Source organism: Nanorana parkeri, unplaced genomic scaffold, assembly GCF_000935625.1.
Source record: "Nanorana parkeri isolate BGI_ZX_2015 unplaced genomic scaffold, ASM93562v1 scaffold278, whole genome shotgun sequence".
Lineage (NCBI taxonomy): Eukaryota > Metazoa > Chordata > Amphibia > Anura > Dicroglossidae > Nanorana > Nanorana parkeri.
In genome coordinates, this window is record NW_017306546.1 from 495,956 (window position 1) to 521,918 (window position 25,963).

The 25,963-nt window shown below is 43.2% G+C and overlaps 1 protein-coding gene across 1 annotated transcript in view; it reads left to right on the forward strand.

Annotated features, from left to right (window-relative positions):
* Positions 1–14,554: 14,554 nt before the first annotated feature.
* F5 (coagulation factor V) overlaps positions 14,555–25,963 on the forward strand; it is a 70,793-nt gene continuing 59,384 nt past the window's right edge. Inside the window, exons 1-2 of the mRNA XM_018557282.1 lie at positions 14,555–14,952; positions 21,805–21,887. Of these exons, the coding sequence (XP_018412784.1) occupies positions 14,783–14,952; positions 21,805–21,887 (253 nt within the window). The 5' untranslated portion in view covers positions 14,555–14,782. The remainder of the gene's footprint in view (positions 14,953–21,804; positions 21,888–25,963) is intronic.

The window sequence follows — 25,963 nt, forward strand, 5'->3', positions numbered from 1 at the left end:
GTTCCGCGGGGGTTTGCTCTGATTTTTTTTTTTTTTTTTTATGCGCAACACTTTACCACTAGTTAAAGGATAATTGTTGTGTTGTATGTAATGAATGAACAATTGAATTGGTCAACTTAAAGCAGAACTACACCCTCCTATCGTTTAAAGCCAAGGAAGGTACCATCTTAGCCTCTATTTGGATTACAGTTGCCATGGTGCCACACATGTGATCAGCTATGACACCAGCTGGTTGAAAGCACATCGACCACCTTGACACTTGGCACGCTTAAAATTCCCCATTCACACCTTGGCGTTTTGTCGCTTGAAGGTAAGCGCAATAAAATGATCAACACAAGGAATCCCATTCATTTCTTTACCTCTAAGAAAATTCATTAATGAATGTCTCAATAGTGAGGCATTAATTAATGACTGGAACTGCTGAGAATCAGCAGTTACCAGCATTACAGAGGCTAATATAACTCGGCACGTACAGTGTATGTGGCCAGTCATATAGCCACTTTGTGACGGGACGTACACTGTACGTCTCCCGTCACGAAGGGGTTAAAACAGCCAATTCCATTTAAACGCTATGTAAACCCCAAATCTTTTTTCAAGTATGTTTGACATTATGACTCACTGTGTGCCGATTTATTTATTTAGTTTATGTGAATCTTTTGCAAAGTTTTTTTTACCTGGAGATCCTTCCAGTAACAGCATTGTCCACCTGCCATGTAAGTTCCTCCTGCAAAACCTGACGGGTAGCCCAAAAGCTGAGGAGGAGGAGCCCACATAGCAGGCTGACAATGCTGCTGCTAATTGCCTGAAACAGGAAGTTCTGTTACTGGCTTGGAGCTTCATGTAAGAAAAAAACTATTTGCTGTATACAGGAAGACATGATGCAAAACACAATGAAAAATTGATTTTGGGTTTACATACACTTTAAAGAGTCAGTCTACTCTTTCAGTTTTTGGTATGCAGCCTTTGTCAGCCAGGGCTCTGTGGAACCCTTGGGTTCTTCAGGAGGATGCTAGAGGTTCTCTGAGCAATGAACAATTTCTGCCTCTTTAAAATGGTAACCATGACAACAGTGATCGTTTTAGCTATCTGTAAGGGATGCATTCTTCCCATTGGCCACCAATGTAAGGAGCATTTTTTCCCCACAGACAATCCCACTAATGCACTGATGTTCTGTACCTTCTGTGCTGGGTGAGGCATTCCCCCGGCCTGCTGAAGCCCCACCCAGTCACCAAGCTACATGTGAAGGAGGGAGGCACCTCCCTGTCCCTCACTTGCTCGTCACTGGTGAGGCATCGAGTTTGATGTCCTCAGTGCATTTTCTTTTTTTTTTGATTGGACAGCTTGGACCAATGACACTTTGCGATTTGGTCCAAACCATCCACAGAGCTCACGCCTTTAACACAGAGTAGAGGCTGTAACAGCTCTTTCCTCACTGTTAGGTTACACAAGCAGCCCGCTGCTGTGTAACCTAACTTCGCTGTCAAAACCCGGATGCAGCTCCGCCTGTAATTAACAGGCAGCACTCCATCCGTGACAGGTTACACAGCGGGGAGGCTTTCCCTGCTGTGTAACCTGTTACAAACTGCTCTGAATGGAGAAAAAGCTGTCAGCTTCAGACCTGAAGCTAACAGCTTTCTCCTCAATACCCGGTGAGTCTCCGCCTCACCTACCTCCCTTGACCACATGTCCCTGCACTAATGTACCCTGAGCTGCAGATATAGTAATTGTTGGCAGGAAATCGGTGTTAAAAAGAGAAAGCATTACCAGTTAAACCACCTGGAAATGTTTTCTGTATTTCTCTGGGAAACATTAACTTTCTATTGGGGAGAGATTTGCACTTGAGTTGCTGGGTCTGCTTACCCACTGTGGCCAACATGCAGAGGTTTCATTTACCGTATATTTAAGATTTTGTTGATGTGACTCAAAGCAGATTTTTTTTTTTTTTGGCTCATCTTGATTTTGTCAATGTTAATTGTTTAATTAAAATATATTGTGTCCCCAAGTATGCAGAAAAAACATTGTCACCATCAGCTTCCATTCCTCAGAAACATTCAGATAATCCAGGCGATGAGAATAGGCTTGTTTACCTAATAGATGCACGTTGTACTGTGTAAGCAGCACTTCATGTTCATTTACACAGAAGGTTAATATTTAATAAGAAAAGGAGGTTCTCGGGTTTCTACATAAATGTCACATAGTTAAACGTACCAGCATGGTGATTCACTTTCATTCTAAAAAATGTATCTTTTTATCCTTATGGTACATCTTTCTGATTTAAGAAGTGTTTAGAGCTTATGAAAGTGTTACTTTAGCATTAATTATTGCACAGTATGTGGACCTCTTACCTTACAAAGTGTACCAACATCTACAATGGAATTGATGACTGATCAGCCTACACGTACACTAATGATAAAAGGGGTATGTATGTATGTGTATATATATACACAGTGTGGAAAATAATTATTTGATCCCCTGCAGATTTTGTAAGTTTTTCCACTTACAAAGAATTGAAAGGTCTATAATTTTTATCATAGGTGTATTTTAAATGCTAGAGACAGAATAGCAACCAAAAATCCAGAAAAACACATGATACAAATGTTATAAATTGAGTTGCAGTTCAGTGAGTAAAGTAAGTATTTGATCCCCAAGCAAGACATGGCTTAGTACTTGGTGGAGAAACCCTTGTTGGCAAGCACAGAGGTAAGACATTTCTTGTAGTTGGTTACCAGGTTTGCACACATATCAGGAGGGATTTTGGTCCACTCTTCTTTACAGATCTTCTCTAAATCTTTAAGGTTTCTTGGCTGTCGCTTGGCAACTCGACGTTTCAGCTCCCTCCATAAATTTTCAATAGGATTAAGGTCTGGAGACTGGCTAGGCCACTCCATGACCTTAATGTGCTTCTTCTTGAGCCACGGCTTTGTTGCCTTGGCGGTATGTTTTGGGTCATTGTCATGCTGAAAGACCCATCCACGACCCATCTTCAGTGTTCTGGCTGAGAGAAGGAGGTTCGCATCCAAGATTTTACAATACATGGCCCCATCCATTGGCCCCTCAATGCGACAAAGTCGGGCTGTGCCTTTTATCAGAGAAACAGCCCAAAGCATAATGTTTCCACCTCCGTGCTTGACTGTAGGGATGGTGTTCTCAGGGTCATAGCTTTTTTCTTCCTCCAAACACAGCGAGTAAATCTTAACCACCTCCCGACCACATCACTGCCTGTTTTTACATTTTGGGACTTTCCTGCTCATGCGTGAGGGCGCGTGGCTGAGCGGACATCTAGAGAGCTCCCGTCTGGCCGTTTTTTTACGGCGGTCGGGAGGTGGTTAAGATCATTCACAAGCTCCTCCTGTGTAGTTCTGGGCTTATCCCTCACTTTTCTCAGGATCATCCTGCTCTGATGAAGAGGGGGATTACACTAGAAACCTAGAAACAAGATTCTGGCCCACTTTGCGGTTGTCAGTTGCCAGCTTGTTTTGGTTATTTTGAAATGCTTTGCTAAAGACACCGTTTGTGAGTATGATTTCATTCTGTTTTTTTTTTATTTTTGGGACGAAATAAAACGGTATTTCACAAGGAAAAAATGCTGTTCTTTTTTTCTTCTTTGTTTTACATGCACTATGAGGCTTTTCAACCTTTTATTGAACAGCAGCTTCCTCTATGCCACTTATTGATGTCCAACTCTAGAATTCCCATCTTGAGTGTGGCATATTGGGACCTCCACCAAGCGCTGACTCTTTGGACAATTATGCATAAAAGGGTGAAGAGTTTGGAGAAGTGAACAATCTAGTACAAAATAGCTGATTTGTGAAAATTCTCTAATTCAGCTCCTTTTCCAGTTCAGCTATGTTGTCCTAGATTGTTCACTTCTCCTGCCTTCTCCAAACTCTTCACTCTTTTGTGAATAACCCAGTAAATCAATTTTGAAACGTTCTTTCGAATGTCTAATTGTTGATGGGGTCAAATTGATGATCAATTTCAACCGCAGTGGTGACATTTTTTTTTTTTCGATTGCAGAAAATTCTAACAGAATTTGGAAAACTCCATTCATTCTGAAACTGAATGTTAAATGAAAATCAAACGACAATCACCAAGTCTCTGATGGTATTATCGAACATTCCAGCAGAATTTGTCTTAACGTTTGCTCCATAATCTATCGGTGTATACCCTACTTTATTCCATGAGCCCTATTAGTTCTTAGTCCTGGCCTGTGATGCTGTCAATCAAGGTAGCCTTGATAGCATTAGAGGACGGTGAGTGACAACTTGAGCCGCTGAAACTAGCTGGCAACTTAAATGTTGGATTGCCGAGCATACAGGATTCAAGCAAGGCATTATGCATTAGCAAGGTGTTTGTGTTATATGGTTGTTTGAACTTAATTTATGATTTCTAAGGAGAACCTCCACTTTAAAAGAGACATTGTGAGTCTTAGTTCAACGTTCCTTTACACACTCTTAGACGTTCACTCGCCCATCATGAAACCGAAAGCAGGATGTTACCTTTTGTCGTGGACAGGACATCCACTGGTTGTCTAGCAAGTTTTGCTCTATTAAATAATCCTTCTCCAGATTCAAATCCCCAATTCATCAAGTAACAGTCCTGAGACTGTTCACCTCACCACAGTGTATAGCTCTCTCATTCATTATTTCTCCTCAGGAGTCAGGCTTCTCCACTGTTCCACTAATTTTCTGTCTCTTTTACAACACCCGGATTTCTTACCACTACTAAGGGCCTTCTTCCAGTGGGAATGTGATTGCCAATCTAAGCTATCTTGTACCCCAGGCTTTTCCTCATACGCTGTCACCTTGTTGTATATTACAGTCTCTTCACAAACTCACTTATTTTTTCTGTTATCCCCTCCTGTTACCGATACCTGTCCCATCTTTACACAGGAAATGTAAAAGGTGTTTGGAATGATGGATCTTCCATAGGTTTGGATATGCAGAAATAGATTTTAACTTTTACTTACCAGGAACATTTTCTTCAACGGTTTCAGTTCAACATGAAGAATAAGGATTCATGTCTTGCAGTCATGTTTCCCTTTGTAGTGACCTATGTGAACTTTGCACTTTGCAGAGGAAGTTTCCCTTAGTTTGGTGAATGCGGTAAAATTTCACTTTGCAAGGAATACCCAATCATGTGCAAGGACAATAAAAAAAATAGTATTTTTGCTTGCACAATATTTGGTGATTGAAGTCAGCAGAGCTTTACTTAATTCAATCAACTAAGTAGAAACTCCCCTTGCAAATTCCTTTGCAAAGTGAACAGCCTATTTGCCTTAATAAATCAACCCCTGTGTATCCCATGCATGCATGCATCATCTCAAAATGTGCCTTCTCTTTTATATTCTCCATTAGGGTTGATCAAGATCTCCTGGGGGAACGTGGCAAACCGTACTGTGCTCTACAAGAGGGGAATGCATGCAAGGGCAAGGAGGCAAAGCATGAGTTTAGTATTAATCAAGAGAATGCTACTTAAATAAAATGAACAAGACATGATGCTTTATTTATGATGTCCTAAATCCATTGCCCCATTGCCATCCCGTGATGACTATTGGCAGCTGCCCACGCATGGTCAACAAAGGCTCATCTAATAAAACAGTGGGGGGAGTTAATGAAAGCAATTGCGAGTGTTTGAACTTGCACGGAATATATTTGATGCACTTTGCGCCAGATTTATCATGCTAGTGTAATGTTGTTCATAAATTTAGGTTTAATAGACTCCAGGAAAGACAGATTTGCACATAAAAAAAATGATCTAAGAATAAAACTGTTGCAATTGCTTTGATAAATTCCCCCCAGTGTGTGTAAAGAGCAAGGAGACTGTACAAGGTGAAACAATCCACAGTAATAAACCAGAATTTTGTTTCCTGTAGTCAGATCAGTTAAGAAATAATTTTGGATTTCCCAGTGGCTTCTGTCCACTGTATTCTGCATTTGCTTATTTTTCATTGCACTTCCCTATTGAAAAAGGCTGCTGTATGAAGCAGCAAACTAGTCTTTTAGATGAAATGTTGCACTTAAAGAGTTATTAAACCCTCATTTGCAAGCAGTAGATATATGCAAAATGATGATTTTAAAAAAACTTTTTGAAAAGGTTAATACCTGTGTCTCTGCTGTGCGCTCCTGTCCGAACATCTGAAAGTTTCTCGGGCGGGCGCTTGCACAGTTCAGAAGTTCAGCCGGGAGACGAGGATAGACACAAGGTAAGTATATGGAGCAGCGTGCACCCGCACAGACTCCGTGGGACATGAGCGAAGAGGAGGACAGAGGAGTCAGCGCTGGATAGGAGACCCGCACCAGCGCTGGAGGGACAGCTAAAAACTACAGGAAAGAAGAAGATCGGATTAAGATGAATCATTTAAGGTAAGTCCTTACTTTATCACTGTGGGGGTGGGGGGGCTTTATCCTTTAATGTCACTTTAATCCCCTTTTGATGAAGACCCTCATTTTATCATAGTCTACTTTCATCTGGTATGGCACCAGTACATGTATACACTCCATTTTTTTGTGAAATAAACATTTGACTATCCTCATGTATCAGCACTTGTGGGTCTCCTCACTGAGAAATAAAAAGTACATTTTTGCCTAGACACGCTTGACATCATAGTGTGCGGTTAGTTGTTCATTAGAGGAAGTGCTGACAAGCTCTAGTGCTGTGCACTTTTGTCTGCCAGTGATGTATAATCATATCCTGTATATTCGCCTATGCCATATGATTAATTCTTTGCATTGCTCCATCTATGATACCATGACAACAAACTCAGAGGATTATTCATTGTGTAAGATTTCTTGAAAAGGATTACTTCCCTTCTCTGCCACTCATAAAATACCCAATGTTGGGGCACTGTACCACTGACTGTACCAGGCAAAACATAGGAAGAAGAAATGAACCAAGACTGGCTTAAAATGGTGCAGATGTATATTCAGAATAAAAGATAGTTGTGACTTACTTGTGATGTAAAGTTTAGCAAAAATAAGTGCCCACATTTTTGTATATTTGTGTAAGGAAGTAGAAAAGGTAACTCAGGCAAACCGCAAGTTTTACATAGAATGGGGACAGGATTAAACGTTTGTCAGGTTTTTACTATTTACACCCAGGCTGATGAGAGGTCTGCAGCTGCCCTGCATCAGGGGTGGCATTAATCTACAATGTTTTCCTATAATGCTTGATGGAGGAGTGCCGGTGGTGAAATGCTCCGTAATCAGGCATAGTGTATCTGCTGGTGCTCTGCAGAGTGCTCTGGATCCTAGAACACACTAATGGAAACTTCCTTCAAGTGAACACTCCTCATCTTAGGGGCCCCCTTGCTCAGGGCTCCATAGCCACTGCATGAGCTGCTATGGCGGTAGTTCAGCCAGTGGTCTCCGATACAGAAGAGGATTGGGAAATCCAAATTGTTTAAGTTGTCACAGGAACAGGAGGAGACACCTTTTCTGTTGACAATTGTTTAAGCCTGGAGTGATCTCCTCTTACTTCCCACTGTGTCTCTGGAAAAGGGAGCAGTGGTGTCGCTACGGGGGGGAGGAGGGGGGCACGATTGCCCCCCCCCCCCCAAGAGACTATTAGAAAATAGTCTCTCCCTCTGCCACTCTGACTGGGCTGGCAGGCCGCACCGAACAAGCAGCAGGTGCACAAGTCCCAATCGGGTCCCCCGATGTCACTCGGATTTGCCCCATAGCTGGCTCCATGGCATATAGCCGTGGAATTTGAAGTACCTCTCGCTGGCTACCGAGACACACCACTCTCCATCCTGAAAGAAAAATATTACTTACCTCACCGCTCTCCACGCTGACTGGCTGCATTCTTCCTTACTCCTGCCCTTTGGAGGTACACACTGACATGCTCATCTATCTCTCCAGCACCTTCCATTGTGCACTGTGGGGAATTACAAAACTCTGCTTACTGCATGTATACCTTGGTGTTGGCAAAGTTAACTCTTCACTAACTTGCTGGGATTGCTATGAATTTATACTGATTCAAGTACTATTGATATTTGAGTTAATCTTAGGCCTGGTTAACACATGCGTGTTTTTGAAGACGAGTGGCAATGTGCGTGTCTGTGAAAATGTGCCAAAATGCACTTGCTGTGCCATTTAATTTCTAATGGCATCCCAAGCGTGGCCAGCAAGTCGTGAGGTTTTCTGCTGCGTATCCATGCGTGCAAAAGCAGCAGAAAAATGCATCCCACACATCGCACAAAATAGTGGGAGGGGCCTTTTTGCTGTGTTTGCCGCACAGATATGACTCCATTGAAATCAATGGAGCCATGCGGCAAATGCACATTCGCAGGTGTGAACCAGGCCTTATTCTTTACTCCCAATTAGCTGGGGGGGGGGCAGAGAAAAAAAATCTTGCACTGGGGCCCTTTGTCCCTTAGGTCTGACACTGGGTGCACTGCAGTCAGGAACATTAGGCGGCCGCCTTAGCCCATGCTGGGGCCTGGCGGCTGCCTAATTTTTGTGAGTACAGACCGCCCAAGACTGACAGTGGTGGCAATGACAGCACCAGCTGGAGGATCTCTGAAGGAGAAGCTAGGTGAATATGCTGTTCCTCGGGGAGAGCTGGAGTTCAGTGCACACACTGAGGTGGAAGAGGAGAGAGATGGCAGTGGGAAACGAGAGAGGTTGCAATGAGAGAGGTTGCACAGTGGGAGAGGAGAGAGGTGGCACTGAGAGCAGTGAGATGTGGTGCAGTGGAAGAGGAGAGAGGTGGCACTGGGAGCAGTATGAGGTGGCACAGTGGCAGTGGGAGAGCCAAAGGGGTCAGTGGACACAGATGCGGTATTTGGAGAGGAGAAAGGTGGGCACAGAGGTGAGTGGGCACAGAGGCAGCTGTGCAAGAGCTGGGGGGGGGTGGTGCAGTGGACACAGAGGTGGCACAGTGGGAGAGGAGAGAGGTGTCAGGGTGTAGGTAAAACGCCACTGGGTGTAGGAGTTGCTTTTCCCCTTGTCTCTGGGAGAGAACTGCCCCGACGGCTTTTTCTGATGCATCCGTCTCCAGGTAGAAAGGGGGAGCAGCATCTGGTTGTGCCAACACTGGAGCTTGCGTGAACAGTCTTTGGAGCAGCAGGGGTCCATGCAAACGGAACGTTGTTAGCGGTTAGGACCATAATGGGGGCGCATATGGCAGAGAAATTCCGGATGAAGCGACGTTAGAAATTCGCAAAGCCGATGAATTGTTGGACCATTTGTCGATTCCGTGGGATAGGGCAATCCAGGATGGCCTGAACCTTCTTGGGGTCCATCTCCACCTTTCCAGGGGACAGTATGTATCCCAAGAATTCGATAGAGGGGACCTCAAAGATGCTCTTCTCCAGCTTCCCATAGAGCTGATGCGTCCGAAGGCGCTGGAGGACAACTTTCACATGTCTCTCATGCTGCTGGAGTGGGTGGGAAAAGATAAGGATGTCATCCAGATACACCACCACGTATGTGTCCAGGAGATCGCGGAAGACATCATTGATGAAGCTTTGGAATGTAGCTGGGGCGTTGCAAAGCCCGAAGGGCATCACCAGATAGTCGTAGTGGCCGAATCTGGAACGGAAAGCCGTCTTCCACTCGTCGCCCTCACGGATCCGGACGGGCTTGTAGGCCCCCCAGAGGTCGATCTTTGTGAACACTCTGGCGTCCTTCACTCGGTCCAGGAGATCAGGGATGAGAGGGAGAGAGTATTTATTCTTCCTGGTGATGTTGTTATGGGCATGGTAGTCCACACAGGGCTGAAGACCCCCGTCTTTCTTCCCCACGAAAAAGATACCTGCACCGACTGGGGAGGTGGACAGGCGGATGAAGCCCCTCGCCAGACTCTCCTCTATGTATTCCCTCAGCACCCGGGTCTCGGGCTCAGACAAGTTGTATAGCCGTCCATGCGGCAAAGGGGCCCCAGGGAGCAGGTCAATGGGGCAGTCGTAGGGTCTGTGGGGAGGTAAGGCGTCTGATTTTAACGCATACTGTTGACAGGGCAATTTGTTTGGTTGCAGGCTAGCTGGCAGGTGAGCTGGGGATTTTCTGTGTTTTGTATTGTTGTAAGCCTCTCCAATGTGCACCCTGCCGTAAAGGCTAGTTATAGATTCATGCAGGTACCATGTTTTTTCTAGTTTGACTATTTTTGGTTGAGAGGACGCACTGGGGTCCCAGCGTGCATTTTTGGTTGCTGGGCCTCCAGTGCGTCCCTGCACCTTATTAGGAGGAGTTGGCTACCTCCTGGTACACCTGCATGCAATTTATCGACTGCATTAATATGCTCACACTTGTAGACTCATATACATAGAGTTAGGACCACACCTCGCAGAGGTGCCTTGGTGTGGCTTCTACATATTTTTGGCCAAAAGTTTGTGCAACTAAAACCTCCTGATTTTAACTCATACTGTTGACAGGGCAATTTGTTTGGTTGCAGGCTAGCTGGCAGGTGAGCTGGGGATTTTCTGTGTTTTGTATTAAGGTAACAGTCCATGTACCCATTGCACTCCTGACCGCACGTCCAACAAAGTATCCTGGGTGCTCAGTAGTCGACGGATGGCCACCGTCAAAGTAATGTAGAAAAGAAATAGACACCGGCACTCCAGTAATAAATCGATTACGTCTATTTATTGACGTACATCAAAAGCAAAATAACACACTTAGTGCGACGTTTCGGGGACACACAGGAACCCCTTCATCAGGCAAAACAAGTTTTGCCTGATGAAGTTTTGCCTGATGAAGGGGTTCCTGTGTGTCCCCGAAACGTCGCACTAAGTGTGTTATTTTGCTTTTGATGTACGTCAATAAATAGACGTAATCGATTTATTACTGGAGTGCCGGTGTCTATTTCTTTTTTGTATTAAGGTAAGGCGTCTGCCCCTGCCTTCTCGAAGACATCCGCGTATTTGGCGGGCAATACCCGAGAAGATGAGGCCAGGGCCAACAGAGGGCCAGGAGCAGAGGAGATGCAGTGGGAGACACAGTAGGAGGACTGAAATGTGACGCGTTCCATGGCCCAGTCTATTTGGGGATTGTGCTTCCGAAGCCATGGGATGCCCAGGATAACTGGAAACAGGGGAGGGGGTACAATGTCCCATAAGATCTCTTCACGGTGGTGGCGACCAATTTAAAGGGCAATGGGGTGTGATTCCATGGAGATAGGTCCGGTTTTTAACGTACTGCCGTCCACCATGTGGAGTCGGGGCGGGTGTTCCTTGGGGCGCAAGGGTAGTCCCAGCTGATTGGCAAGCTCGAGATCGAAAAAACAGCTGCTTGCGCCCGAATCGATTAAGGCCGCAAGTTCAAGGCCAGCTCCGTTCAGCTGCAGGGAAACACATAGGGTTAGATGTGAAGAACCGTTGTAGACAGGCATGTTCAGGAACACAGCAGAACTGACAGTCCTACCTGTAGGTGGTTTGATGGGGCAGTCTCTCAACATATGACCGGGTTTAGCACAGTAGAGGCAGAGATTGAGAGTCCGCCTTCTGGACCTCTCGACCGTGGAGAGCGTACCCCTGACTACTCCGATCTGCATTGGTTCTTCAGGGGCGAGGTCCCCGACTGTGATGGATGGCACGAGGACTGGCAGCGGAAGAGGGTCGGATCGCCGTGCGGGAGGGGGCAGAGCGTGTTGCCTCTTCGTCCTCCGTCCAGTTGGGTAACTGTGCTCATCAGCCCTTCCAGGACCTCCGGAACCCCGATACGGGTGAGCTCGTTTTTTAACTGGTCCGACAGACCGATCCGGAAATGGTCGATAAGGGCCACTTCATTGAGTCCGGTATCTGGGGCGACCTCCCGGAACTCCGTAATGTAGTCCTCCACTTGCCGAAGGGAACGGAGAGTGCCCCTAGAGGTGGAGGCACGCAGGAGGTCATCAAAGAGCGCCTGTATGGCGGAAACAAAGCAGCTCCAAGAGGACAGTACTGGATTATCAGTTTGCAGGAGCTGATGGGCCCAGGTCTGTGGGGGTCCTGTGAGCAGGTAGATGGCTGTCCGTACCTTGGCATAGTCCGATGAGTAGGTGCGGGGTTTCAAAGAGAACAGTAGTTCGCAGGAGATGAGAAACGACCGGCATTTCCTCCTGTCTCCAGAAAAGCGTTCCGGTAGGGCCACTGCTGGCCTGTTGCCCTGCCGCCCTGAGGCCAGGCCTCCGTGGCCTTGTGGGGAATCCGGGCCTGAATGCTTGGGCACAATTACATCACTTTTGCCAAAGAGAACCAGGAAGTAGAAAACAAGTAATTGTAAGTAAAATAAAAATATGTTTGTTTAGCTAATGAATGTAAGATGATTTCCTATCAGCAAGCAGAACTGCATGCTGATGTGATTGTTAGTCAAAGGGGGTAAAGGTCCACTTTAACTATTTCTTACTTTATCCCTTACTAAAAAAAAGTCTTGGCTTTACATACACTTTAAAGAAAAAGTCTACTTTGCACTGGTGTAATACTTCCTCTACTGTTTAGAGGGGATGTAAAATAATAGCTACAAGCCAAAATTAAATTAAAGGTTGTAGATTCTCAAGTAATTTTTTGGTTCTAGAAGCACTTAGATTACCCTTTCTTATATAACTTCACTTTGAATACCTCATTTATACTGGCTCAGGCTACAGAATGATCATCACCATTGTTCTTTAGCCAGTGTAAGCAGCTTAACGCCCTCATGGAAAAGTACTATTGTAAATGGCCAAACTATCACAGGAATGTACAGTGATTTCATGGTAAATTGGTCACTTAAAATGCCTTTTTTTTTTGTTGGTATAACCATGATACTTCAGTATAAACACGCAGTGCTAGAGAATATTTGGGAAATGCCTGATGAGCTACCATTTGTTCCATGTTTGTAAGGTTTATGTTAAAAAAAATCATAAACATAAACAATTTTTTTTTTACAGATACACTATAGTGCTCCAATTCCAGTAATAAAACAAATCCCCTTTAAATGGACAGGAAAAGAGGCAAGGACTTATGGCAGGGAGATCTCTCTGTTGGAGTATCTGTGACATATAAGAAGTCAGGGTCTGACTCCATCTACATATATATGTAAGCAATCTTCACTTGATATACATTTATGGAAATTGCATATATAAAAGACTTTTGTAAGGATTTTGACTTCATATTATTTAAATACTATTCTGCCATTTTACAATATATATGTAATGTATATCTCTAATTATATATGCATACACTGTAGACACGCTTTTTATTTTATTTATTAATACAGGTATTTATATAGTGCCAACAATTTATGCAGCGCTTTACATAGTGACACATTCACATGAGGCCCTGCACTCAAGGTGCTCACAATCTAAGGTCCCTACGTCTCATGCATACATACAAGGGCCAATTTAGACAGAAGCCAATTGCATGTCTTTGGAGTGTGGGAGGAAAGCCTAGTACCTAGAGCAAACCCTTGCAAGCACAGGGAGAACATGCAAACTCCTTGCAGATAGTGAGCTGGCTACGATTTGAACCAGGGACTCCCAGTACTGCAAGGAAGATGCACTAACTACTATAACAATGTGTGCTCCACCTGGACATGTACAATTTTTGACTTATGCCGAGCTGGAACAAGATTCATTTAATTTTGTCACAGTTCATGAGTACTTTGCAAAAGAGTGAGACTTCTGATGTGAAATAGGGGGGCTCTGATGTATAGGGGGCTTCTGATGTGAAAGAGGGGGACTCTGATATATATAGGGGGGCTTCTGATGTGAAAGATGGGGACTATGACTTATATGGGGCTTCTGATGTGAAAGAGGGGGACTCTGATGTATAGGGGGCTTCTGATGTGAAAGATGGGGACTATGATGTATAAGGGGCTTCTGATGTGAAAGAGGGGGACTCTGATATATAGGGGGGCTTCTGATGTGAAAGATGGGGACTATGATGTATAAGGGGCTTCTGATGTGAAAGAGGGGGACTCTGATATATAGGATTGTCCCTCACTTCCTGTGTTGTGAATTTGTTGTCACCAGGAAATCTCCCTGAATAGCAGTAAAAAAAAACTGTCAGGGGTTCTAAATCTTCCCCACTCTATCCAAAACCAGAAGAAAAAGTTGAGCTGGACTTGCACTTTGATTTCTCTTATTTCCCTTATAGGGGTGGACAAATTAATATGGAATTCATGAGCCATTGTGTCCTATTCAGGAGCCAGCTGGATTTTTTAGGAGCCAGCGTCATTGACAACAACTAAAATGAACCTCAAAAGTTAGGAGCCAACTGTAACTTTTAAAGAGCATTGGCGACCTGGTTCCTGGGATTTGTCCGGCCCTTGTATAATTGATAAGAAATGAACTGTGATTATAATAAATTGGACAGCTGTCTATAGTAGGCAGGGCACATCATTTTTGAGGAAATGAAGTGGAACGTTGCACTTTCTGATTCCACCTCCCTTTGTTTTCCCTCATTTCTAGTCATTTCCCAACAACTGACTCACATATTTTACTGTCAATGAGCAAATAATATTTACAGAAAAGATTTGAAATGATCAGAGTTGAACTGTCATAGTTAATGGTTAAGCCTGTCGCCCCCCTTCGCAGAGTTTTCAGGAAAAGGTAAAGTTTGTGCTTGTGGCAGCCCAGACGTTGATGTGTGCACGACTCCTCTACAATGGGAAGCTTTCGTCAGTGCCCTGCAGGTTCCTCTTACATAAGGGAGTGAAGTTTGCTGTCCTGAGTGGGTGTCTCATCATCTCCTGGTCATGATGTCAATGCCTGGGACAAGAGGTCGGCCTTATTGATCGCTGTGCAAGCATCAGCAGCCTGTTTATACAGATTTAGGACAGCAGCCTGCATGCATTGAACTCAGCAGAAATTCAAGCAGTGTATGGCCAGCGTAAGGATGGATCAGAGGTGCTGCCACTCCATGCAAGCGGTCCTGTTACTTGTTGTGGGCACTCTGCTACTCATCACCCCAACCGTCAGTGGACTTGTCAGGGAATACTATGTGGCTGCTATAACAGTGGATTGGGATTACAGCAATGGACAAGATTCAAGGTAAATCATTCAGAAGCATGCCATAGATCGGGAGTAGGCAACCTCGACATTCCAGCTGTTGTGGAACTACAAGTCCCATGAGGCATTGCAATACTGACAGCCACATGCATGACTGTTAGAGGCAGAAGCATAATGGTATTTGTAGTTGCACCACAGCTGGTATGCTAAAGTTACCTACCCCTGCCATAGAGCAATCAGATATACTGTACTGGTTTGGTAGAAATGTATGGGGGGTCTATTTATCAATGTTTTCACCTAACATTCAAACTACTTTTACTATAAGATTCCATCAGAAAATTTGAATCTTGGTTAAATCACAGATAGTTATGTAAAAAAACAAATATGGGCTCTAATTATCAAATTATTTTCAAACTTCTTTTTCCTATTGTATTCCATCAGAACATTTGTGCATCTTGGGAAGGTAATGTGAATATTGGGTGAAACGTAGATGATTTGAAAAAATGTATGGGGTCTAATTATCAGATTTTTTTTTTACGCAAGATTCAAACCACATTCACCTAGGATTCAAACATTTATTTTTTACAGTATTCCATCAGAACATTTGCGCACCTTGGGGAAAGGGCATGTGAAAAATGGGTGAATCTTAGATGGTTTGGGAAGAAATTATGGGGTTCAATCATCATTTTTTGTCACCCACAATTCAAACAGATTTCACATAGGATTCAAAATGTTTTCCTATAGTATGCAATCAGAACATTTGTGTGAATCTTTGGTGGTTTGTCAAAAAAATTACGGGGTCTATTTATCAATGTTTTCACCTCAATCAGACCCCATAATGATGTCTGTTTTTCATCTTGTAAGTATTACATGAAAGTGGCCGTACGTACAATATCGAAGAATGATTGTAAATGTCGCTGATTTGTTAAAATGTTTATTTTCTTGGCTGCTAAGTGAAAATTATTCCTCAAATTTGGGATGTATTCAAAATTTTTGTATCTTGGACACCCAGGGTAATTTTGCACAAAATAATAATGCAGCCCTTTACAAGACAAAAGGAAACGATGATACATTCCTGCAGATTTTGAATAAAATTGGTGTTAAATTTTGGAATTTACAAAAAAAGTAATTTATAAAAATTAATTAATTTAATATTAATAAAAAAAGGGAGTTAGCCCTTGCAGTGCGGGGGTGGCCCCTCTGCAAGGGTTATTAAAACTTTTCCCTGCAGTTCTTCTTTAATTGTTCCATTACATGATAACATGAAAGGTGAACATCAGATTCTATTGGCAACAACTTTTTTTTAAATGTTGATGCATTGACCCTAAAATGTGGAACATACCAAAATTTGAACAAGCTGTCAGTACTTACAAATACCCCTTTTGTCAGACATTGCACTTCTTGCAGTTGGATAATGTTTCAGACTCCTTTCAGACTCCTTTCACACCATGCATTTGGGATTCCTGCAGCCAGAATCTATATATGATATGATTACATGCGGTTTGGAACAGATCACTGTCCCTGGATGCATCTATCCTGCACCCAGCAACAGTGATCAAAATCAAATAGCCAGCATCTAAGTGGAATATTTGGGATCCCTGCGGCAGGAATCCAAATCGCACATTCATGCATAGTGTGATCATAGCCTAATTCCTGTATTAGGAATTTGGTTCCCACATTTGTCTGCAAGTATTTCTATTTCAGAATTATTTACGCTATGAGGCTGTCATAAATCTTCCTCCCAGACATATGCTGGGCGAATGCTGTTCACATGGCATTCTCACCACTAGATGGAGCTGAGGAGTATAATAGGAATTCCTATGTTCTTTGTCTCCATCTAGTGCCAAGAATGCCGCATTTGCCGCTTAAGACTGGGGGAAGATTCATAACTCAGCCTCATAGTCATTTTAGCACGCCATAGTGCACCTCAGCACTACACTAAGAGAGGATTGGTAATGTACTTTTCTTGTCAGGGGTACGGTTTATATGTTTGTGCACTTTCAGAAAATATTGTTTGTTGCAGTTAAAGTGTACATATAGCCAAACCTTTGTATTTATAAGTTTTAATTAGGATATGGAAAGACCCCCATCCTTATTTCTATTGGTGGTCACTGTCACTGAGAGAGCGATGGGAAAATGTTAGTGTTGTCACCAGAACAAGAGCTGTGGGTAAATCATGCAGTGGAGACTCCAGTTCTGGTGACAACTGTCTTAGAAGGGAATTTGCCTTAGATTCTAGAGATCTCCTTTCACTTCCTGTTGAGTCCCCTGAACAGGAAGTGAAGAGAAATCTCCTAAAAGGGACACAGACAGCAAAAAAACCCAAAGAAACTGACAGGGTTTTTTAACCCTTCCTTGGTCTATCTAGAACAAACAAAAAACGTTTTGAATATACATACACTTTAACCTGTAGTTTTGGTAAAGAACAGGTTCTATAGGAATTATTGGTACATCATCTAAAACACAGAGGGCCTGATAAACTATTTCTCATGTGTCGTATGTCATGTGCACAGGACATGTGCCGAGCAAACAACATAGTGTGCCTATAGAAGATTTGTGATGTGTGCCAGAAAATGGAAATTGTGTTCTGCCATGAGCATACCACACGTAATGTGACCTATAAACTGATATCTGCCCATCATTTAGTGACTAATATCAGCACTAAATTATCTAGATCTGCACGTCGGGCTGATTGCCTCTGAAAAGTGCCTCTATAGAGACTATGCCGTGAGAAGCTGCCTTCTCCCCTCTGCTCAGCTAAGTGAAGGGAGGGCGATGGTAGCATCTCCTGTCTCAGTTTCCCTCTGTAAACTGTCTGTACAGACTTATCAGAGGAAGTCAGCCTGGTGTGTGGCTAATATCTGCACTAAATTATAGCACAGATTAGGGATGCACCGATACTGATACCAGTATTGGTGCTGATGCTGGGTATTTTCAGAAGTACTTGTACTCATGAAAATGCCCCAATACCAGAAACCGATATCGGCACTTTAATTTTTCAGATTGAAGTGGATGCCTTAGGTCTCACCATTGCTAGGGACCTCGCGGCAGCCTTCTTGGGAATCACACGGCGCCTGTTTATAGTGCTTACGCTGTACCACGCATCTCCCCCTCATGATACACTCCGTACATCTCCCCCTCCGGAGCCCCTCCACACGTCTCCCCCTCATGAGACCCTCTGCCTGAGACATCAAACCGGCACCCCGGAGCAGCAGCACAGAATATGTAGCAAATTCATCTATTATTCTGCATTGCTGTATAAGGTATTGCTGGGATTTGTAGTATTCTATAGCTAATGGTAGTATTCTGCATTCCTGTATAATGTATTGCTGGGATTTGTAGTCCCCTATAGCTGATGGTATTATTCTGTATTGCTGTATAATGTATTGCTGGAATTTGTAGTCCTCTACAGCTGTGACCGGGTCCTGGTGCTCCACCACTGTTGTAAAATCATTAGTCTGTATTGTTTTAGAAAAACTGTCACATGACAGTAAAAAAAAGATATTGGTAATTGGTATCAGAGAGTACTTGAGGAAAAGTATTGGTACTCGTACGTGGTCTAGAAAAAATGGTATTGGTGCATCCCTAGCACAGATATTAGTTTATAGGCCACAGAAACTGCAACATTCCTGTGACAAATTGAAGGCAGCCAATATGTTCCCTGTGTTGAGTGTCTGGATGGACTGATCTGTCTGCCCCCTCTCTCCCCCCCAAGAGATCTTTTGTTTCAAAGCTAGTTGTATTGTTTTCTGCACAGCGACGGAACCAGGTGTGTGCTTTACTGTGCAATTTACACCAAGTAAATAAAAGTCCCTGAAGGACCTCTGTTTATTGAGAGCTCTGTACAAATGTTTGTGCGCACAAGTATGTGCTGCCTCCAACAGTTGTATATTAATGCATTTGCATTGCTATCGTTGTGTTTGTTGCAAGTTAATATTTGTTATGCTGTCATCTTGTGGTTACTTTGTGTATTACACCCTCTTTCCTGTTTGTATGATGTAATACCCCCTTCCCTCAGTGTAAGAGTCAGCCATCTTTAGACCACATGTGCTTCTGGGGCTAGCGATAGAATATTCGTTTTGACTGCCTTCAATTCTTGCAATTCAGCATCTACCATTGTCTGTCAGTAACCTGCTGCTTTCAATAAAGATTATCATGCATGAAAAAATATTTAGTAACTTCAGTTAACTAATGGTGATTGTATCTGATTATACAGGCCAGTCATAGAGGTCTCAGGAAGGGATAAATCACTAATTCAACAACTGGAGTCAGAATAAAGTTTTTGTTCCAGTTAGTATTGCAGTGTCCTCTGAAAGAATAATACGTTTGATAAACTTCTAGTCACCATGTCCCTGAAACGACATTAAAATGTTACTATGTACAATGATGCGGAATGTGCTGCACAAATTATTTTGGCAGAGAACAGTCATTATGAAAAACAAAGTCAAACTGTGTAAGGGTTTGTGTTTTACTTCAAGCAGTTGAATCTATGCCCTTCAAGTAGGCTAATGCAAAGATTAATGGTGCTTTAATTTTGTGTGCAGCAACAAAATTCATTCATCCATATATTACTGGACCAGTTTTAGTAATAAGCCAATGTTTAGAAGCTGGCATGTAGTGTTTAAAGCCCAATTGAACTTTCTGTTTAAATCAGCTAAATACACCCGAGGTGCAGAAATAAAACGTATCCCTGCCAGCATGCTGCAAAGAAGATCTCCTGCTCTCTATGTGGAAGCAGTGGTCTCTCTGTAGAGATCTAACATGCCCCCTTCTGATTCCGACCTAGAAATCTGCAATTAGCAAGGTTCATGCTCCCTGCTGATTTAAAGAGTATTAGCTTTGACATAGCAGAGGGTCATGTCTGAGACCACTGCTTTCAAATAGAGAACAAGAGTCCTTTCCTGCAGTATGCTGGCAGGATACAGGGTTTTCTTCTCAGTATGTGAGTCAACCAGAGGCAGCAGGCCGCATGTTGGGCACCAGGGTACTACAAGATCTGTAAATAGGAAAAACTTTCCACAGGAACTGTCTCTATCAGATTCAGTAGATGGAGACCAGTCATAATCCTTATTTCATTTTTCATTGGGCTGCAAAGAGACATTTGGAGGAAGTTGTTTGCTATTGGCCACAAAAGATTTTTTCTATAGTACACTTTTCTTCCATCCGTCCCTTATGTAATTGGACATATGACTGATTTTACCATTTATGCCATATGTGAATACTGTGTGTATCTACCACCGTATAGTACAGTATACAGCTTGTTGCAGAGCTAGCAACAGATCTCAGGGCAAACTGCAGGGGAGTTCCATGTGAATAAAATTATATATGTACAGTTATACTTATTCATGGTTATTGGTGTAACTGGATTTTATAATGGAACTAGTAATAATTACAGGTTTCAGGTCACGTATATCCTTTTTTTTTTCTCTTGGTTGTAACGGGATCTGTGTGGAATATGTGGGTCACCACACAATCCAGCCAGTTTTGGCCAGGTCATTAGATAGTCACTTGTCTATGGGTACTCTTCGATCTATATGAAGATACCTCTTCGCTCAGGCTATTTCCAGCAGATTGCTGTGGCTCCTAAGATAAGGGTGGAGCAGTGGCAAATCTACAAAAAACTGCACCCCTGGCGTTCCGCCAAGCTTCTGACGTCACTGGTGGCCAGGAGCTGGGCGGGATGTTGGCCAGATCGTCCCCCGGCTGCTAAGAGCCAGGTGGGGAGAGGTGTATGGGAGAGGGGTGGGGAGAGAAAAAAATCAGCTGTCTACGTGGGTCAATAAACTTTCGCTGACTCACAGAGCGGCACTCCTCCCCCTTCAATTGGCCCCAAGGGCATGTGCCATACCCTGGATACACCACTGGGCTGGAGCCATAGTGATTGCATGGTGCAGACCATGGAATGATCATTCTAAGAAAGAACCATTTGAAGGTCAGTAGTTACTACAGCATGTCTATGGGCACTGTACATATTTAATTGTTAATAGGGGAGGATTACCTACTGTGTGGAGCTGCATTTTACGTAATGGGGAGTTTATTTTCTGGCAGCCACATTATTTTTTTTTCTTGCAATCAGTACATCCATAAACTAAATACAGACATATGAAAATTGATTTTTACTCCACATACTGTATAATGAGGCAGGCTGAAGCAGTTGCTTCAGGCAGCAACCCATTAGGTGGCAGGTGTGTGGCGAGAAACACTGCAGATTGGCAGCCACAGTGTCCCAGGTTGCTAAAGATGGCCATACATTGTACGATTTTCATTTGAAATGTTTCTTTTCTGGCACGAACCCTCGTTTGATTATACCTACATTAAGCATGTCGATTTCGGAAATTGTTTGTTAGCCATAATAACCAATTTTTGCCAAACAACGGAAATAGTTTCCTTTTGCGCATGTGCTGTGTTCTTGCAGAGATTTTTGACGAACGAAAACCCCCCTGATTCATATATTTTTGTTTGGTACGAAAAAAAAATTGAATAACCAAATGAAAAATTTCAATATAAAAAACAAAAATCAGTGATGTACCATCAACTGTTCAATTTTTGTTCAAAAGATCATTCGTGTACGATTTCCAAACGGAAATCGCAGAGTCTATGGACACTGTAAGTGCTCTTAGCATCCTGTGACGGTCTGTCCAGCGTCCTACCCGGCTCACTGACGTCACCGGTTGCCAGGAGCTGAGCGGGACGGCTGGGATCCCACCAAGCTCCAGGCAACCAGTAACGCCAGTGAGCTTGGTGGCATGTTTCCACCCCCAACCAGTTTTTTCTGGAGTTCTCCTTACAAATGTACGTAACTGTAACCAAGTAATTGAACTGTTGATTTAAAATGCATGTTTTCCATTAGATAGCCAATAACTTATCCATCTAAATCTTTTCTGTTTCACGCAGTTCCGATAACGTGTTTAAGAAGATAGTTTACAAGGAGTATGAAAAAGGCTTTATTGCATCAAAACGTTCCTCAAAACTCTCAGGTAAGATCCTTTTTTAAAAACATTTTAAAGAGCCCCTGATTCCTCATCACACACACACTCCTCTGTTCCAACGAGGGCTATCATGCCCGACAACACTCCCCCCACTGGGGTGGTGCCAGTCACCTGCAAGGTTGTGTCCATCAATGCCAAAGGCCTCAATCTGCCCGAAAAAAGATCCCAATTTCTCCAATCATTCACACACCATAGGGCCCAGGTCATTCTATTGCAAGAAACACATTTCCGATCTGATGCCATTCCTAAACTCGCCACCCGTAAATACCCCTTAGTATACCATGCTACCAATGCACTCTCCAAATCAAAAGGGGTATCTGTTCTCTTCTCCTCCCAGGCCAGCTTCCAATTGACGGATCAACTACTTGACCCAGATGGCAGATACATATTCCTTAAAGGTAAGCTCCACAATACACCAACTACTATCGCCAACCTTTATTGCCCTAACAAAGGTCAGGTCCGCTTCTTCCGGAAAACGTGTTCCCTACTACGGGACTTTGCGGAAGGGATGTTGATTGTGGGAGGGGACTTCAACATGCCCCTAAATCCTTTGCTAGACTCCTCTAAAGGCAAGTCCTCAATCCCATTCCGAAATCTACGATTGATCAAAAAATCCCTTGCCACTCTTCATCTTCACGATACATGGAGGTTTCTCCACCCCACGGTAAAGGACTTCACCTTTTACTCTTACCCGCATTTAAGCTACTCAAGAATAGACTTTCTGTTTCTCACACAAAGAGACCTTCCCAATCTAATAGGAGCCTCGATCAAACCTATAGTCCTCTCGGACCACGCCCCGAAATCAATGACCATCAGATTTCCCATGTATTCGGGATCCTCCCGAGCGTGGAGGCTAAACCCCTCCACGTTGGGCGAGCTTGACAATGTTACCCAAATCCGAAATAAAATTTCAGAATATTTTTCTCTAAACAATGAGACATGCTCAACACCGCTGATGCTCTGGGAGGCCCACAAATGTGTTCTGAGAGGCGAGTTTATCCGTATTCAAGGCCTCCTGCACAAAAGATGCAAAACCCGTATCGCCTCCCTGCAGTCAACTTGATACTTTTGTAAAACAATAAAGACCTACTTGTGAAAAAAACATTTTAAAGAATTTTCAGCATTTGGCTGGACCACGAAAGTTCACTGGAAGGTTCTTTTTTTATCTCGTATGCTTTAGCAAAGTTTAAGTGGACATAATACAAACACACCTTTGTGTGTTTAAACAGTAGTCAGCAAACAGTAACTCAAAAGTGTATGTAAGCAAGTGTATGCAAACTTTTTTTTTCTAGGTTTGGATAGAGTAGTCAAAGGTTATCAAAGCTGTCAGATTTATGTTTTGATGGCTGTGTCCTTGCTCAGGAGATTCACTCTCTCTATTTGTCCTGGTGACCACTGTAACGTGGAATGAAAGTACGATGAAATAACAAATTTTGAGTTGTCACTTGAACAATAATGGATCTTCCAATGCGGGTACTTGTGGTGGCTAGGAGGGGAATTCCTTCACCTTGGAGAGATTTCCTCTCACTTTCTGCTGTGCCTTCAAGACAGGAAGTAAAGAGAAATTCCACAATGGCACACACAAACTAAAAACCCTTACCAACTCAAAAAAAGTTTGGTCTCTAGAATACAGTTTGTAGACATTAACGGGCAATTGGCAACACATTAATAATCCAACCACATTCAGGCACTGATGTCTGTAAATGTTTTACTGAGTGCTCACCGAAGGGCAAGAAGTAGTCCTGTGTGTAATCCAGTGATGATAGGAATACATTTCTTAAACTGCACAACCAATTGTTTCCATTTGAAGAGTGAGTGGGCATAGGAGGGTCCATAGACCTGAAATTGGTACTTGGTCTGGATAAGAACCGGCTGTCCGAAATACTGTAATTTCATGTCTTTGGATACCATAAAGCATGAAGTGCTTTTAATCTCAATTCTGCTCAAAACTCATATGGCCTCTGTAGATGTGTAATATAAATGCTTGCTTAGCGTACTCTTTGAAAACCTTTAAATTCTAAAGTATATCTCATTCCAAGCCCTTTAGGAGAGGAAAGACAGCAGAGTTATAACTGTCAATTATCTATGACTCCTGGTCTCAGGTTTTTGAAGATCAGTCCCTGGAACATTTTAGCCCTGGAAATGTCCTTTTAATTTTTGACCAAATGTCTTCCTTTTCTAAATCATGAGTTGTTCTATTTCATTTAAATTTGAAGAGGACCGGGTGTTCGTTGGTTGACCAGCAGAGTTTTGGATACAAGATGTAAAATCAATACAGTATTAGATGCAAGGATCTTAATTATTCCCTCAGTTACATAGTTACATAGTATTTGAGGTTGAATAAAGACAATTTATACCCTAACCATTTAAATTCAGATATAAAGTATAATAATCACATCTTACGTGATCTCAGTTGGTTTAAATGATTGATCTTGAGTTTAGCACAAACATTTTCTGAATTCACCTTCACTACATTGAATTCATTGAGTGGATTACATGATTGTACCACTGACCCCATGCTGTAATATCTCTTACCTAAAGGTAAAAAAACACACACAGCATAATACTTTGGGATACTTAGACATAGTCCTTTATAGATCCATGTTTGGTGTCATGCTAGCCTAGCTGCATATGAGTAACGACAACCTTTCATACTCAGTGCTGTTCTGCAGGCTCCACCCGTTTTTCTGATCAACCATGCTCTATTAACAGGGTGTCCCTAGTCGTCTTACTGCCTTTGGCTGGGTGGGGGGTGCTGGGTGGGGAGTTAGTTACTCTTGTTCCAGATGTTCCAGGCTGTGGAGCGGGACTGGAGAGATTTGTGGTGCACGGTTTTCTGCCCAGCTCACTGATATCAATAGTTGCCACAAACTGGACGGGACACTAGCCAGAGTTTCCCACTCAGCTCTTGGCAGTCAGTGACCTGGGTGGCAGGCTGCCCAGAGCGACACAGGTTACTAAGAGCTCTGAGCAACCTGGGATGCTCTGGCCAGAAAGGGTGCGGCAGGCACACCTGCTGTCCCCCAACGTGAGCCATTGAGATTGCTGCCTAAGGCAAATGCCTCAGGCTGTCTCATTTTATGTCATATCACATATATGATGCATATGTTCACTTCATTTTACTAATTACTTTTTTGTCACTTTAATCTCTGTTGTTTTTCATTGTTTCAGTAAACTCTTAACTATGACCTAGAATTGTTATAACCTGTTATGAAAGCTGAATTTAGCTTTATTTTTACTGTTACTTACTGCTGGCAGATCTTATTTTGCACTTTTTTAGGTCAACGCACAATCTTTTATAATTGCATTTCCTGCTGCTCAAATCCCAACACCGCTCTTATCCGAGAACCCCTGCTGCTAAAGTATTTGCTTCTGGTGATGACCTTACATTCAAAGCCTGATAGGCATGAGACTTTTAATTACAAGCTCTTATATATATCGTGGTCAGGGGTAATTACGTTAGTAAGGACGTTGTTTTATTAAAAGGGGAAGTTCTAGCAATCCTTTATTCAACATCAATAGCGGGAAAATTCCATTCTAGTCAAAATTACATTGTTTGTATTAGTTTTGTGGTCTGCTTCACAAAATACAACTAATGTGACAAAAGGGAAGGGACATTTGCTTTTATAGTTGAAAGTCCTGTACTGTAAAAGACTTGCAACGTTATTTAACCGCTGCCCGGCCGTTGTAAAAAAAACGGCCGGCCGGGAGCTTCCTGGATGTAACAGGCCGTGTATATACAGCCTGCTAGCCCCGCCCACTCGTGCGCGCCGTGCGGCGCAAGCGGGAAAAACACAAAATTTAAAAACAGGCTATAGAGCCGGCGCATCGCTTGTATGGGCGGTTGGCCCGTGTCATGGTCCCGGGCTCTGCTGTGCCCCGTGTGAGCCCGGGATCAGAGGGAGGTCGATACACGATCTCCCTCCGGTGTCAGAATGCGGAAGTGATGTATATCACATCACTTCCGCATTCTTGTGTCACTCTCCAGCTTCAGACGCTGGAGAGAAGCTGATGAAGCAGGTCTCTGCTTCATCAGCTTCTTAAGGGGGGTCTTGGAGACCCCT